We start from the raw sequence: 13,331 nt of genomic DNA, 5'->3' as shown, positions 1-13,331 counted from the left end.
CCCCCTCCATAATTTGCAGGCTTATTCTTAATGAACTCAACCAGCAACAGCTCCATGTATGACCATGCTACTACTCCAGCCTCTCAGGTTCGCCGCCCATGACCGTGTGTTTATTCTTGTGACAACAGCCGTGGCCAAAGACAACTGCAGGAATTCATTTAATCATTTAGGGACATTAAAGGCTCAGCACATTAACCGTGACATTTTCCATCTTTCGCTTGTGCTCCCAAGCATTTTGCAGGTATTATTGGTCTACTCCAATGGTTTAATGAAAGTAGGGACATTCAGGCTCATGTGGGACGGCTGTAGCCCGAGGCCAGAGCAGGTGGATAGAGGAAAAGAGACGAGCTCGCTGACAAAATGGTGCAGATAGACAAGACCAACACTGACTGAAAATCACAGATTTATACCCTCACAAAAACCTAGAAATGTAATAAACAAGTAAATACAAAAACTGTGCTCGTTACTACAAGGTAGTGTCATTTTCATTTCACAAGCTGATTTATATTTGTAGCAAACATGCAGGCAGTCGTCTTCTCCAGCTGACTGGCTGATGTTAGAGGGCTGGCTGAGGAGTGTGGCTCTGGGCAGCATACAGATCACAGTGATGTAACAGACTCCACTGCTGCCACTTCTCTATTCTGTTGTATTTGCCCTTCTATTATACGCCTGGTCTTTCAATCCACCCCCACGTTTCCAAGTCTCATCACTCTCACTGCTGCTGCTGCTGCTGCTGTGACGCTCTCACTCTCAGCGTAATTTATTTCCTGTTATCTTCCACAAGGCTCCTTGTTTGAATCCAGCCTTTCTTTCATGATGTGTGTTTCGTATCTCTCTCCCCCCCATCCTCTCACGTGTCTGTGTTGTTGACTCGTCACAGCTCTGCACTCTTAACATTGACAGAAGGGTCGTGCGTGGCTGAGGGCAGAGGATGCTCTTTCCCTCTATGTCCGCAATCTCTCTCTCTCTCTCTCTCTATCACTATGCTGCTGTGCCTCTTTACCAGTTTCTCTCATCTGAAGGTCATTCAGCGAGTGCTTCACGATTGCTAAGGCTTTTAGCCACATACCTACATCCATCCTTCATCTCCCTTCTGTCCGTCTGTCTTTCTTTCTTCCGTTCTCTCTCTCCTCTTGTAGTCACTCCTACTCCTGACAGCAGTGTGTTTTCACTATATATGGATCAGGGTTGTCTCTCTTTCAGCTCTCATTTCTCTAATGGGACTGAGCTGGCCCAGGTCCCAAGGTCAAAGCAGATTTTTAACCGAGCACTCGCCCAGACTAACCTCATTTGTTTGGATTGACTACTGAAACGTTCAGCACAAATTGGAGAGATGGAGATGGAGCGAAGAACATTGTGCCAAATAAAGGCCTAATCAATTTTGGATTAGTCACAAACTATATGTGAATATCTGTTGCAATTAGTTCTTGCAGGGTGGCATTGTCTTGTCACTACTGTTTGTACTTAACACCATGATAATATGCTACTGTTTCTGAGGCTGAAACAAGCAATTATCGTAATATTTGTGCATAATTCCAACAATTTATTTGATTGAAGTACCTGTTTTTAATCAATTATCCAAATCCATGAGCGATTTCTGGTGGCTTGTCAGAGTTGTAGTTTTCACAGTAATCTCAATCAGATTTTTTTAGGTCTGATTTCTGAAATTGGTTATAAAGTTTGGTTCTTATACTAAGGCTATTTTTCCTGCAGTCCCTGTTTAATTGTGGTCTCATGCACTGTGGCTGGATTGTATTGTCACTCATGTAATGCATCCTGGTGTGATCGGATGTAACTGTAAGTGTGTGTATACTGAAAATTCTGTATTGTTTATCAACTAGCCGTTTAAAGAAAATGTATCACCTATCCTATTGCTCACATATTTTTCGTTACTCTAAGGTTCCATACATTTCTTTTAAAAAAGCGTTTTTGAGCTTGTATTCCTGGTTTTGCTGTCTTTGTATGTAAATCCCAATCTTTTCTCTTCCTGTCAAGTGTCAAACACTGTTTCTTTTATATATTTTGCTCTTGGGCATGTTGAACAATTCTATCTTGTAAAATATGAAAAGATTTTTTTCCTACATCCTGTCAAACCACAGCAGTTGAAACCAATCTCAAAGCCAATTTATCAGACATTTTAAAGTTCTCTTGTTTGCTCCTTTTTCTTCTCCAGAACTTGAATCAGAACCCACGTACTTTGCTGCCCAAGTTTTTCGGCCTCTACTGTGTCCAGTCGGGCGGAAAGAACATCCGCGTGGTGGTGATGAACAACGTCCTACCCCGAGTAGTTCGCATGCACCTCAAATACGACCTGAAAGGCTCCACCTACAAGAGGCGAGCATCCAAGAAGGAGAGGGAGAAGGCCAGGCCCACCTTCAAAGATCTTGACTTCATGCAAGACCTGCAGGACGGACTCATGCTGGACCAGGACACTTACAACGCACTGGTCAAGACCCTGCAGAGGGATTGCCTGGTGAGACAGAGCAAGGGAGGGTGGGGGTAGAGGGTAGTACTGATAGTTTACTGATTAAGAAGGGTAAAGCAATGCCACAATTCACCGTCCTTAGAAAAACAGATAAATGAATAGATGTAAGGTTGAGAGTTAGGGTAGGAAATGAGAATGGAAAAAAGGTGGAAAAACCAGGATACTTGTGTGGCCTTGATCAATAAAAGAGGATCATAGATGAAGGGAGGGTAGTGAGAGAAAAAAGCTATTTATGAGAGTGTTGGTATCCTTCACTATAAATTTGAGCTTTGTTCTGAGCAAACGGTTTAACAAGGTATCTGGTCTGGTAGCAGGTCTGCCCGTCTTGTAAATCACCACCTCACGTTTATATTTATAGAGCATGTGCTCGGGGGTGTATGTGCACGCACTCTCTCTCTCCGATATATTGTTCATTAATTATTGTGCAGCTCTGTGTACAGCTTAGTGCCTTGTGTATGGCATTCACATCCCCAGTTTTTAGAGGTGTGATGTCCTCTCGTGCTGACGCTGTTACACTCCCTAGATAAAAGCTTTCTCTCAGATTTATAGACTGTCGGTCACTGTACGTTTACATCTGTCTATGTGTGCGCCCCGTGCTCAGGTGCTGGAAAGCTTTAAGATCATGGACTACAGCCTGCTGCTCGGGGTCCACAACATGGACCAGGCAGAGAGGGAGAGGCAGATGGAGGGCTCCCAAGGAGGCAGTGACGAGAAAAGGCCCGTGGCCCAGCAGAAGGCCCTGTACTCCACAGCCATGGAGTCCATCCAGGGAGGAGCCGCCTGCGGAGGGTCCATTGACACCGATGACACGTGAGTTTAGCCGAAGAGATGAGAGACTGTTGGCAGAAGGAAGTGGGTGAGAAGTATGACTGCTACCACTCAAAAAAGTTCATGTGTACCATGGTGGTGAGTTACAGGGTGTTGAAACTCAGACCTTCACTTTAACACCATATTAACAACAATAATAATAATACACTTTAATTCAATCAATCAATCTCAATCAATCTTTATTTGTATAGCGCCAAATCACAACAAAGTTATCTCAAGGCACTTTACACATAGAGCAGGTTCTAAACCGTACTCTTAAAGTTTTAATTTATAAAGAGACCCAACATTCCCACATGAGCAAGCATTTAGCGACAATGGCAAGAAAAAACTCCCTTTTAACAGGAAGAAACCTCAGGCAGAACCAGGCTCAAAGTGGGCGGCCATCTGCCTCGACCGGTTGGGGTAGAGGGGAGAGAGAGGAAGAATAGGAGAGAGAGAGAGTAGCACATTGAAAATAAACATTGAAGCTAGAAGGTCCGGGACTGGAATCTGTCATCCGGACGTCTACAGGCCCAGATTACCTGTGAGATGAGAAAGCACAGACAACTCCGGGGAAGAAGTGTAGGTTACTGAATGCATTAATAGTACATGAATGTTATTGGATATAGATGGATGGATAGAGAGAGAGAGAGAGGAGGAGAGAGGAGCTCAGTGCATCATGGAGGTAGGAGTCCCCCGGCAGTCTAAGCCTATAGCAGCATAAACTAGGAGCTTGCTAACTATAAGCTCTATCAAAAAGGAAAGTTTTAAGCCTACTCTTAAAAGTAGAGAGGGTGTCTGCCCTCCGGACCGAATCTGGGAGATGGTTCCACAGGAGAGGTGCCTGAAAACTGAAGGCTCTGCCTCCCATTCTACTTTTAGAGATACTAGGTACCACAAGTAGGCCTGCGTTCTGGGAGCGCAGTGTTCTAGTAGGTACATAAGGTACTATGAGCTCTTTAAGGTATGATGGAGCCTGACCAGTAAGAGCTTTAAAAGTGAGGAGAAGGATTTTAAATTCTATTCTTGATTTTATGGGAAGCCAATGCAGTGAAGCTAAAATAGGAGTAATGTGATCTCTCTTTCTAGTTTTTGTCAGAACGCGTGCAGCTGCATTCTGGACCAGTTGGAGAGTCTTTAGAGATTTATTAGGGCAGCCTGATAATAATGAATTACAATAATCCAGCCTAGAAGTAACAAATGCATGGATTAGTTTTTCAGCATCATTTTGAGACAGAATATGTCTGATTTTTGAAATGTTACGCAGATGAAAATAGGCGGACCTTGAAATTTGTTTTATATGGGAGTTAAAGGACAGATCCTGGTCAAATATAACTCCTAGGTTCCTTACAGTAGTACTGGAGGCCAAAGTAATGCCATCCAGAGTAGTTATATCATTGGATAATGTGTTTCTAAGGTGTTTAGGGCCAAGCACAATAACTTTTTTCTGAGTTTAACAGCAGGAAGTTACAGGTCATCCAGGCCTTTATGTCCTTGATGCATGTTTGTAGTTTAGTTAACTGGTTGATTTCATTAGGCATTATTGATAGATATAATTGAGTGTCATCTGCATAACAATGAAAATTTATTGAGTGTTTCCGAATAATATTTCCTAAAGGAAGCATATATAAGGAGAATAGTATTGGTCCAAGCACTGAACCCTGAGGAACACCGTATTTTACTTTTGTTTGCATGGAGGATTTATCATTGACATTTACAAACTGAAATCTATCTGACAGATAGGATTTAAACCAATTTAATGCTGTTCCTTTAATACCAATTAAATGTTCAAGTCTCTTTAACAGGATTTGATGATCAATAGTATCGAAGGCAGCACTAAGATCTAACAGGACGAGGACAGAGAGAAGTCCATTGTCTGATGAAGTTAGGAGGTCATTTGTAACTTTTACCAGTGCAGTTTCTGTACTATGATGAGCTCTGAATCCAGACTGAAAATCCTCAAATAAGCTGTTATTATTTAGAAAGTTACACAGCTGATTAGCAACTGCTTTCTCGAGGATCTTAGAGAGAAAGGGGAGGTTCGATATGGGCCTATAGTTAGCTAGAACCTCTGAATCAAGAGTAGGCTTCTTAAGAAGTGGTTTAATGACAGCTACTTTAAAAAACTGTGGTACATATCCTGTCACTAAAGACAGATTGATCATATTTAATAAGGAAGTACTAACAGAGGGAAGGACTTCCTTAAGCAGCCTAGTTGGAATCGGGTCTAAGAGACAGGTTGATGGTTTAGAGGAAGTGATCATTGAGGTTAATTCTATTGATGTATCATTTATCTAAAATGTAACAAAAATGAGGAAGAATTGTTGCATGAAAACCAACCTATAAAATAACGATTGAGATAAAAGTTAAAAGGGGACTCTGAAGCAAGTTTGCTCCACATTTTACTAACAGTGACGGCAAACTTGAGACTTACCCGTCAAACAGTCAGCAGTGTTGTGCCAGAGGATATCCGGCTGTTCTTGGGTTCAGTGTGGATTAAAAAGTTGACAGTATAACTCGAGGACAAAAACTGCTAAGCTATGAAATTAAGACTGTGGCAGAATTTTGACAGGGGCAGGAATGAAGCAAGCTGCTTTAGTTTAAGCAAGATTTACCATTTATTTTAAAAAAGTTCCGTGTATGCACTTTAGATGAAAGAAATAGGAACACCCTACCGTCGCTAATGGATTCTCATAGCATTTGTGTTAAAAATAACATCTCAGTTGGGAGGAGCAGATCAAATTATATTAGATTTTCTGTCACAAGTTCAGAAAAAACATAGTCTGCCATCAGCACTTTAAGCAGCGAAGCACTATGATCATGGGAGTATGGATTGTTTGGTCCAAGATGAGCACTCACAGGGACAAAAGGATTGGATCAAGCTTTGATCTTTACATGACCCTGTCTGTGATATTTGCTTAACAGGACTTTCAGTGGACAGAGGTGGTGAGGGAAGATGAACCACTATAGAGCAGCAATGTAACAGGGATTTATGCAGAACCTCCATGTCCAACAAATGCAGTAAATTAGGTGGCAGGAGGGTTGAGAAAACACTTCCTGCATCTATTCCATAATAAAAACTTGAATCAATCATAATTCTCTATGCTGGACAGGTTATCAATGAGTCACCTGCAGGAAGTATTGATTTAGCAAATTGCAGAACAATGTTAGATCATTACAACATACAGTGTATAATCAATACACTGAGAGAAGAGTTAAGGATCACTTCTTTTAACAAATATATACTTTTTTAAACATTATTTTTATTGTCCCACGAGGGGAATTGCTTTGCAGCCAACGTTCACATGAAGACAGAATACAAAAAGACAACAATGACACAAAAAATATATATGTATACATTATCTATAAATATATTATATAATACTACTGCAGTAGTATTTATATATAAATTGAAAATATTGAGCATAGTGTTTACTTTTTGTATGAATTATTATTACATCTACGGTCTGTGTGACATGTCTCACATCCTGCTGGAATAACCAATAATGTAAAACTAATGAATTAACTAAATGAACAGTGAAATTTGGTTTAGATATACAAATTTTGACTAATGAAAAAAGAGTCACTTTTATATCAAATGGACTTTTACATTTTTTTTCTTATTGGCCTTGTCATTTTCAGGATGGGCGGTATCCCAGCTGTCAATGGAAAAGGAGAGAGACTTCTTCTCTACATCGGCATCATAGACATCTTGCAATCCTACAGGTGATCATCGTGTCATACTTCTTAGTCACTGCATCTCATGAACTAACCACAGTGTGACACAGGTTGCAGATGAAGTCAAATAACTGTGTATACATACTGTTGGCAGAAACAACTTAATCACATCAGACAGCACAGTTTAGGTCCACCTGCCTGCAGGCGTTTGCTTATATGACCTGAGTATGTAAGACATGTTTAACATCACTGTGTTGAACGGTGCCTGTCTTTGTTTCCGCAGGCTAATCAAGAAACTGGAGCACACGTGGAAGGCTCTGGTTCATGACGGGGTGAGTTTTTAATAGCTGTTTATATAAAGACACAGCCAATCAGACATGGGAACATTCTGTATGCACACAAATGAGTTTATACACAGTGTACTGTATATATATCAGCAAAAGCATATTCACTCTTCAAAGCCTCATATGAAGCAGTTTTGTTTAGACCTACAGTCATCTCACAAAGGAGCAACAGTTACATTTAGCTTGTGCCAGATCTGATGAACTGTAACCTCAAGCTTTATTTGTTTTTGGATCTTTCCTGGACTTTTATTGGTTTGAAATGAAGAGCATCCTGTCTGCCTATATTCATTTTCATCTCTGTCAGCTCCTATCTTCCCTCATCTGTCCATCCTACTCTTTGTCAACCTGTGTGGCTAACACCGAATTTCCTCCCGGCCCTTCTTTCATACAGATGTCGAAGAAGTCACAGCGAACAATTAATGTCTGAGGGTGTGTTTGTTTATGAATTAACACACTAGAGGGAAAATGAAGGCAAAGAGCTACGTATTACTCATATGTGAATTATGCTCTTATCACAAGTCACAGTTGTTAGTTAACATTTTTAACAAGTTCATCCTCACTGCTTTCTATAATTTGTGTATATAAAAGACACACACTTACCTCTGCAACTGTTTTAAAAACAGAATTAAAAGCTTGCATTTTGCATTCTGTTATTTACAGTCTATGAATGATTAAATATCCCTTTGAAAGATATTTGGGCATCAAAGACATTTTAATATCAACAAATCATGACCACATTAATTTTGAGAGACAAGTATACTCCAATAAACAAACAAGAGCAGAGACATGAAGATTGGCAGCTCCTGTCAGCCTACACACAATGTTTTTTTATTGTGTGCTGCCAGGACTGATTTCACTGGATCTGGTGCAGTACTTTGCTTGAGGACTCAAATTAGGTTTAATTTACAGCACAAAATAGGGCGGCCGTTTTTAGAGCCGCTGTCTTTGTAGAATAAATGTGGCTAAAACCTCCAAAAGCATCTCTAAATGCCCTGAGGCAGGATAAGCAAAACAATGATGGAAAATGGGCATCCAACAGGTTTAACCCCTTCAGTGCAGCAAAAAGAGAAATGCTTTGACTTACGAAGTGAGACCCTCTTTTAAAGCCACATGATCTCTGAGAAGAAAAAAACACAAGACTTTTGTCTCAACTTTTTTTCTCATTTATTATTAGTAATTATTCGTAACTGTTAGAGACTGTGCTGTACTGTAGGGCTGCAACTAACTTACTATGAAATGCAAAAAAAAGAAAAAAGAAACTGTCAAAAAGTTCCATTGAAAACATCTCATTGCCCACAGTGGTTTGTTCAATTTGCTTGTTTTGTCAGAGTAATGGCCCCAAACCTAAAGATAATCAATTTACTGTCATATATGACAAACTAACAAATCATCACACTTGAGAAGCTGGAAGAAAATAATATTTGTTGCTGGAAAAATGACTGAAAGTATTCATTTATATAGTTGCAGATTCTTTTTTTCGATCATCAACCATACCAACAGAGGGATGTTATGAGTGCCTTCGCCTCCAGATCCCTCAGCTCTAAAGCGTCTCTTCATCCACTCGGGAATTTATATTGTTCATCATCGTCTCCTCGTCACATAGAATCAGTCTCCTCTTTCTTGACTCACTCCGCTTTCCCACTCTCAAACACTTTCATACGCAGGTTATTGTATGTTTGAGAGAGCAACCCCATAACTGTCTCTTGTGCATCACTGCTGCTGCTGCTGATGCTGCTGCTGCTGATGGGTATTCCACATTGTCTCTGCACTAAATACAGTTGGCTCAGTAAGTTGAATGCATCCAGAGATATTACTCATACTGAAGTCCAGTGATGCAAATGCAGAAAGCTAATAATAATCACATAGAAGAGCTGCTCAGTCTCTTCCAATCCTCGTTCCTTTTCACAGTCTGAACCAAACACCAAGTGTCATCTGTCAGTCTGCTGGCAGTGTGATCTCAGTCTGCTGGAACATAAATAATGAAGAGACATGTCTGTAGCCTTGTCTGACTGTGTTTCTGTCCGTCATGTTGTTCTGGCTAGTGGGTTGACCCAGAGAGAGGAATTACTGAAGTGGGACACTAATAGACAGTTTAATCTACTGTAATCACTGGTTTGATAATTTTATTCATGCACCGTTTGTCTTATTAATCTCCCCGTCTCTCCCTCAGGACACCGTGTCTGTCCACCGGCCCGGCTTCTACGCCGATCGGTTCTTCAAGTTCATGAGCAGCATGGTTTTCAAGAAGAGTTCCTGTGAGTTCACTTTTACATTGAGACACTGCCTTACATAGTCAAACGGAGCTGTGTGGGTTGCAGAAGCAAATGTCAGATGCCAGGCTTTTGTCTGTTTTACTGCTGAGCCTTGACAGGAAAATGAGATACAGTAGCTAACTGCCTTATTAGGTGCTGGGAGAGAAACATTCATTTGATCCTCATGCAGCTGTCTTTTTCATCACTTTCCAAGAGTTTTCACACGAGGAAAGAATTCCCAGTGAAGGGATTCTTAAATGGAAGGAAAAATATTAGAGTTTAGAGAAAGAGGTTTTATTTATTCAGATCAGTTGACTGAATCCTTTAAAAAACTTTATTGATTTCCTTCATGATCCTCTAGAGAAGAGGTTTTTTTCTGCATCACACATCCATGTCCTGCTGTTATTTCATGTGTTAATGTTCATTGATCCTCAGCTCTGAAGTCATCTCCATCGAAGAAGGGTCGCGTGTCGTTGTCTGTGCCTAAGTGTGCTGGTCCTGGTGCTGCCTGGTCAGCCAGCCAGCTGCTTTCCGAGAGAGACGAGAATATCTACGACCTGAGAGGAGCTCGCAGCTTCCCAACGCTGGAGGATGAGGGTGAATAACAGCTTTTTCAGTGCTTTACCCAGGATAACCAAAGACAGATGATAGGAACAGAATTTGCCAAAATTTACTCTAGAGTTCACTGTATGTAATAACAGTCTTTTAGCTGTTGCCATGGGAAACAAGCTACACAAACTTCACAAGAAGTGAAATAAGAGCTAAAAACTAAAGAAAAAAGGTCAAAAATGAGCCAGAAAACATGTGATACACGTGTCCGTTTATTAAATCACAGACATGAGATGAATGACATTTTTAACTCTTTCTTTCTGTGCTTCCACATAGGGCGAGCAGATCTTCCGTGTACTCCTCCTTCATTTGAAGAGGCCACCACCGCGTCAATCGCCACCACTCTCTCTTCCACCACCTCTCTGTCCATCCCTGAGAGATCTCCATCTGACACGGCTGAACACCCTCGCTACAGGTGCCAATACACAGACACACACACACACCCCAGCAAACACATAACGTTCCAGTGACCTTCCCAAAACGTTCCCAACAAGTTTTCTATTGAACATTCCCTAAAGAACATTTTAAGAACGTTGTATAAATGTTAGTGTTTAACGTAACATTCCCAAAACGTTCTAATAACCAGATGAAATAACGTTTTTATAGTAAGTAATTTTTAGTATGTTCCCCTAAAGTTCCCATTTGGTAGAATTTTGGGTAACCTTCCCACAACGTTCTAAGAAAGTTCTATAAATGACGGTTTTTATATAACATTCCTAAAACGTTCTAATAACCAGATGAAATAACGTTTTTATAAAGTAATTTTTAGAATGTTCCCCTAAAGTTCCCATTTGGTAGAATTTTGGGTAACCTTCCAACAACGTTCTAAGAAAGTTCTATAAATGACGGTTTTTATATAACATTCCTAAAACGTTCTAATAACCAGATGAAATAACGTTTTTATAAAGTAATTTTTAGAATGTTCCCCTAAAGTTCCCATTTGGTAGAATTTTGGGTAACCTTCCAACAACGTTCTAAGAAAGTTCTATAAATGACGGTTTTCATATAACATTCCTAAAACGTTCTAATAACATGATAGTTGTAACGTTATTTGAGGGTAATTTTCTAACTTTCCCCAGAGGTTCCTGTACCAAGAGAAGTTATTGCACATATGCCATACAAAAATAATAATAATACAAATATTGCACCATTCCCCACAATATAATCATATTTACAATTGCCTCCAACTGAACACCACAAAGACAAAGGAAATGATAGTGGATTTCCAAAAGTCCAAGCTCCTTTTTCAGCCAATTCGTGGGGTGGATATTGAGGTAATGCTAACCTACACATATCTGGGAGTTCACCTGGACAACAAGTTGTACTGGTCCCCTAACATAGATACACTCTACAGAAAAGGACAGAGCTGCTCTTTTTCTTAAGGAGGCATCATATCCTTAGACATCTACAAAAATATGCTGCAGATGTTTTTACCAATTGTACTGTTCTATGCTGCAGGGGAGGCAACATAAAACAGAAAGATGAAAGACAGCTGGACAGGATGTGGTGGAGCAATGCACACACAAAGGAAGTTGGAAACCATCTTTTCGGAACTCTGACCATCCTCTTCATAGCGCCTTAGTGGAATGAAAGGAATGAGGCAGAGATCCACTGATCCAGCTACGTTGCTGAAAGATTCTGGAAATGTTTCATACGAACTGCCATCAGAATACATCATTTGTTTTGTTGAGCTACAAAGCAATTGAATTTGCCTTCGAGAATCAATAAGTTCTATTCTATTCTATTCTATTAATTCCTCTTCCCCTCCACCTCACACACACATCATCATTGTAGCAGTTTGATTGAAAAAGTAAAAGAGAATTGTTACCTATTCAGTATACGGCAACATGTAACTTCCACCCAATGGCATCAGCTGATACTCTATGTAATGAATGTGATTTGGGTTGTACGTGATACCTGAGGGTGGATGGGGGCAGCACAACAATGTTTTTGCCAGCCCTCTGGTCATATTTTGTTTGTTTTAGCTTTAATGGACAGGTTGCCATGTAATGGATAATGCACAGCAAGGTGGTCACTCTTGGGGCGGCTGTGGCTCAGGAGGTAGAGCGGTCGTCCTCCAATTGGAAGATTGGCGGTTCGATTCCCGGCTCCTCCAGTCTACATGTCAATGTGTCCATGGGCAAGACACTTAACCCCTAGTTGCTCCCGTTGCTGTGCCAACGGTGTATGAATGCGAGTGAATGGTTAGATTCCTCCTGATGTGCAGGTTGGCACCCTGCATGGTAGCTCCTGCCATCAGTGTATGAATCTGTGTGAATGCGGTGAATGAGTTGTAGTGTAAAGCGCTTTGAGTGGTCGAAAAGACTAGAAAGGCGCTATATAAGTACAGTCCATTTACCATTTGAGGATAAAAATCCTGACGTTCTAATAACCTTCTCAAAACGTTCTGGGAACATCATAATAACCTTCTGGTAACGTCAGGAAAACTTGCAGTTTTAACTTAGAACGAACGTTTGAGAGAAAACATTCTGGTAACCTTCTTAAAACGTTCTATTAACCTTCTCAAAACGTTCTGGGAACATCATAATAACCTTCTGGTAACGTCAGGAACTTTAACTTAGAACGAACGTTTGAGAGAAAACATTCTGGTAACCTTCTTAAAACGTTCTAATAACCTTCTCAAAACGTTCTGGGAACATCAAAATAACCTTCTGGTTACGTCAGAAAAACTTGCCGTTTATACCAGTATACTACGTTGTGTTGCAACGTTAAAAAAACTTTCCTACAACTAAAAAAAAACGTTCTCATAACGTTTTGAGAACCGAAATTTGTTTGCTGGGACACACACACACACATACACACATATACATGTCATTGCATCCCAGTGAGGCCATTAGTGATTCATAGATTCACTCTTTTTGACGTTATTCATATTAATTTATTGTTTAGTATAACTTGTGACATACTGACAAAGAATTTCATTGGGCTGAAATAAAAAACTTTTTACTTTGTCAGTGTTTATGTCATTTTGATCTGAAATCAAGATCTGTTTGTGTTAACAGGTGTTGTCTCCAGTATAATAAATCAAGCTTTTGTTAGAATAATCTTTGTAAAAACCTTTGTCACAACTTACCCAGAGAAAATGCATATTATTTTTGTCAGTAAACAGACACTGACACTGTTTCCTCTGTCCCC

The 13,331-nt window shown here is 40.3% G+C and overlaps 2 protein-coding genes across 4 annotated transcripts in view; one reads left to right on the top strand and one right to left on the bottom strand.

Annotated features, from left to right (window-relative positions):
- ubxn6 (UBX domain protein 6) overlaps window positions 1–13,331 on the bottom strand; it is a 409,082-nt gene that overhangs the window by 288,023 nt on the left and 107,728 nt on the right. The gene's annotated exons all lie outside the window — the stretch shown is intronic.
- The window catches only part of pip5k1ca (phosphatidylinositol-4-phosphate 5-kinase, type I, gamma a), a 50,226-nt gene that overhangs the window by 23,722 nt on the left and 13,173 nt on the right, over window positions 1–13,331 (top strand). For 2 of the 3 annotated variants that reach the window (XM_062424980.1, XM_062424979.1), the window contains exons 7-13: window positions 2,174–2,473; window positions 3,087–3,295; window positions 6,935–7,018; window positions 7,254–7,302; window positions 9,485–9,569; window positions 10,002–10,163; window positions 10,452–10,590. In XM_062424980.1, the coding sequence (XP_062280964.1) occupies window positions 2,174–2,473; window positions 3,087–3,295; window positions 6,935–7,018; window positions 7,254–7,302; window positions 9,485–9,569; window positions 10,002–10,163; window positions 10,452–10,590 (1,028 nt within the window). Of the gene's footprint in view, window positions 1–2,173; window positions 2,474–3,086; window positions 3,296–6,934; window positions 7,019–7,253; window positions 7,303–9,484; window positions 9,570–10,001; window positions 10,164–10,451; window positions 10,591–11,633; window positions 13,326–13,331 lie in introns of those variants that run through there. The other variant, XM_062424981.1, reaches the window with a different exon arrangement.

This window comes from Scomber scombrus, chromosome 8 (genome assembly GCF_963691925.1).
Source record: "Scomber scombrus chromosome 8, fScoSco1.1, whole genome shotgun sequence".
Classification (NCBI taxonomy): domain Eukaryota; kingdom Metazoa; phylum Chordata; class Actinopteri; order Scombriformes; family Scombridae; genus Scomber; species Scomber scombrus.
The sequence above is the reverse complement of the archived record's forward strand: the minus strand, read 5'-3'. Positions and strand labels throughout refer to the sequence as shown.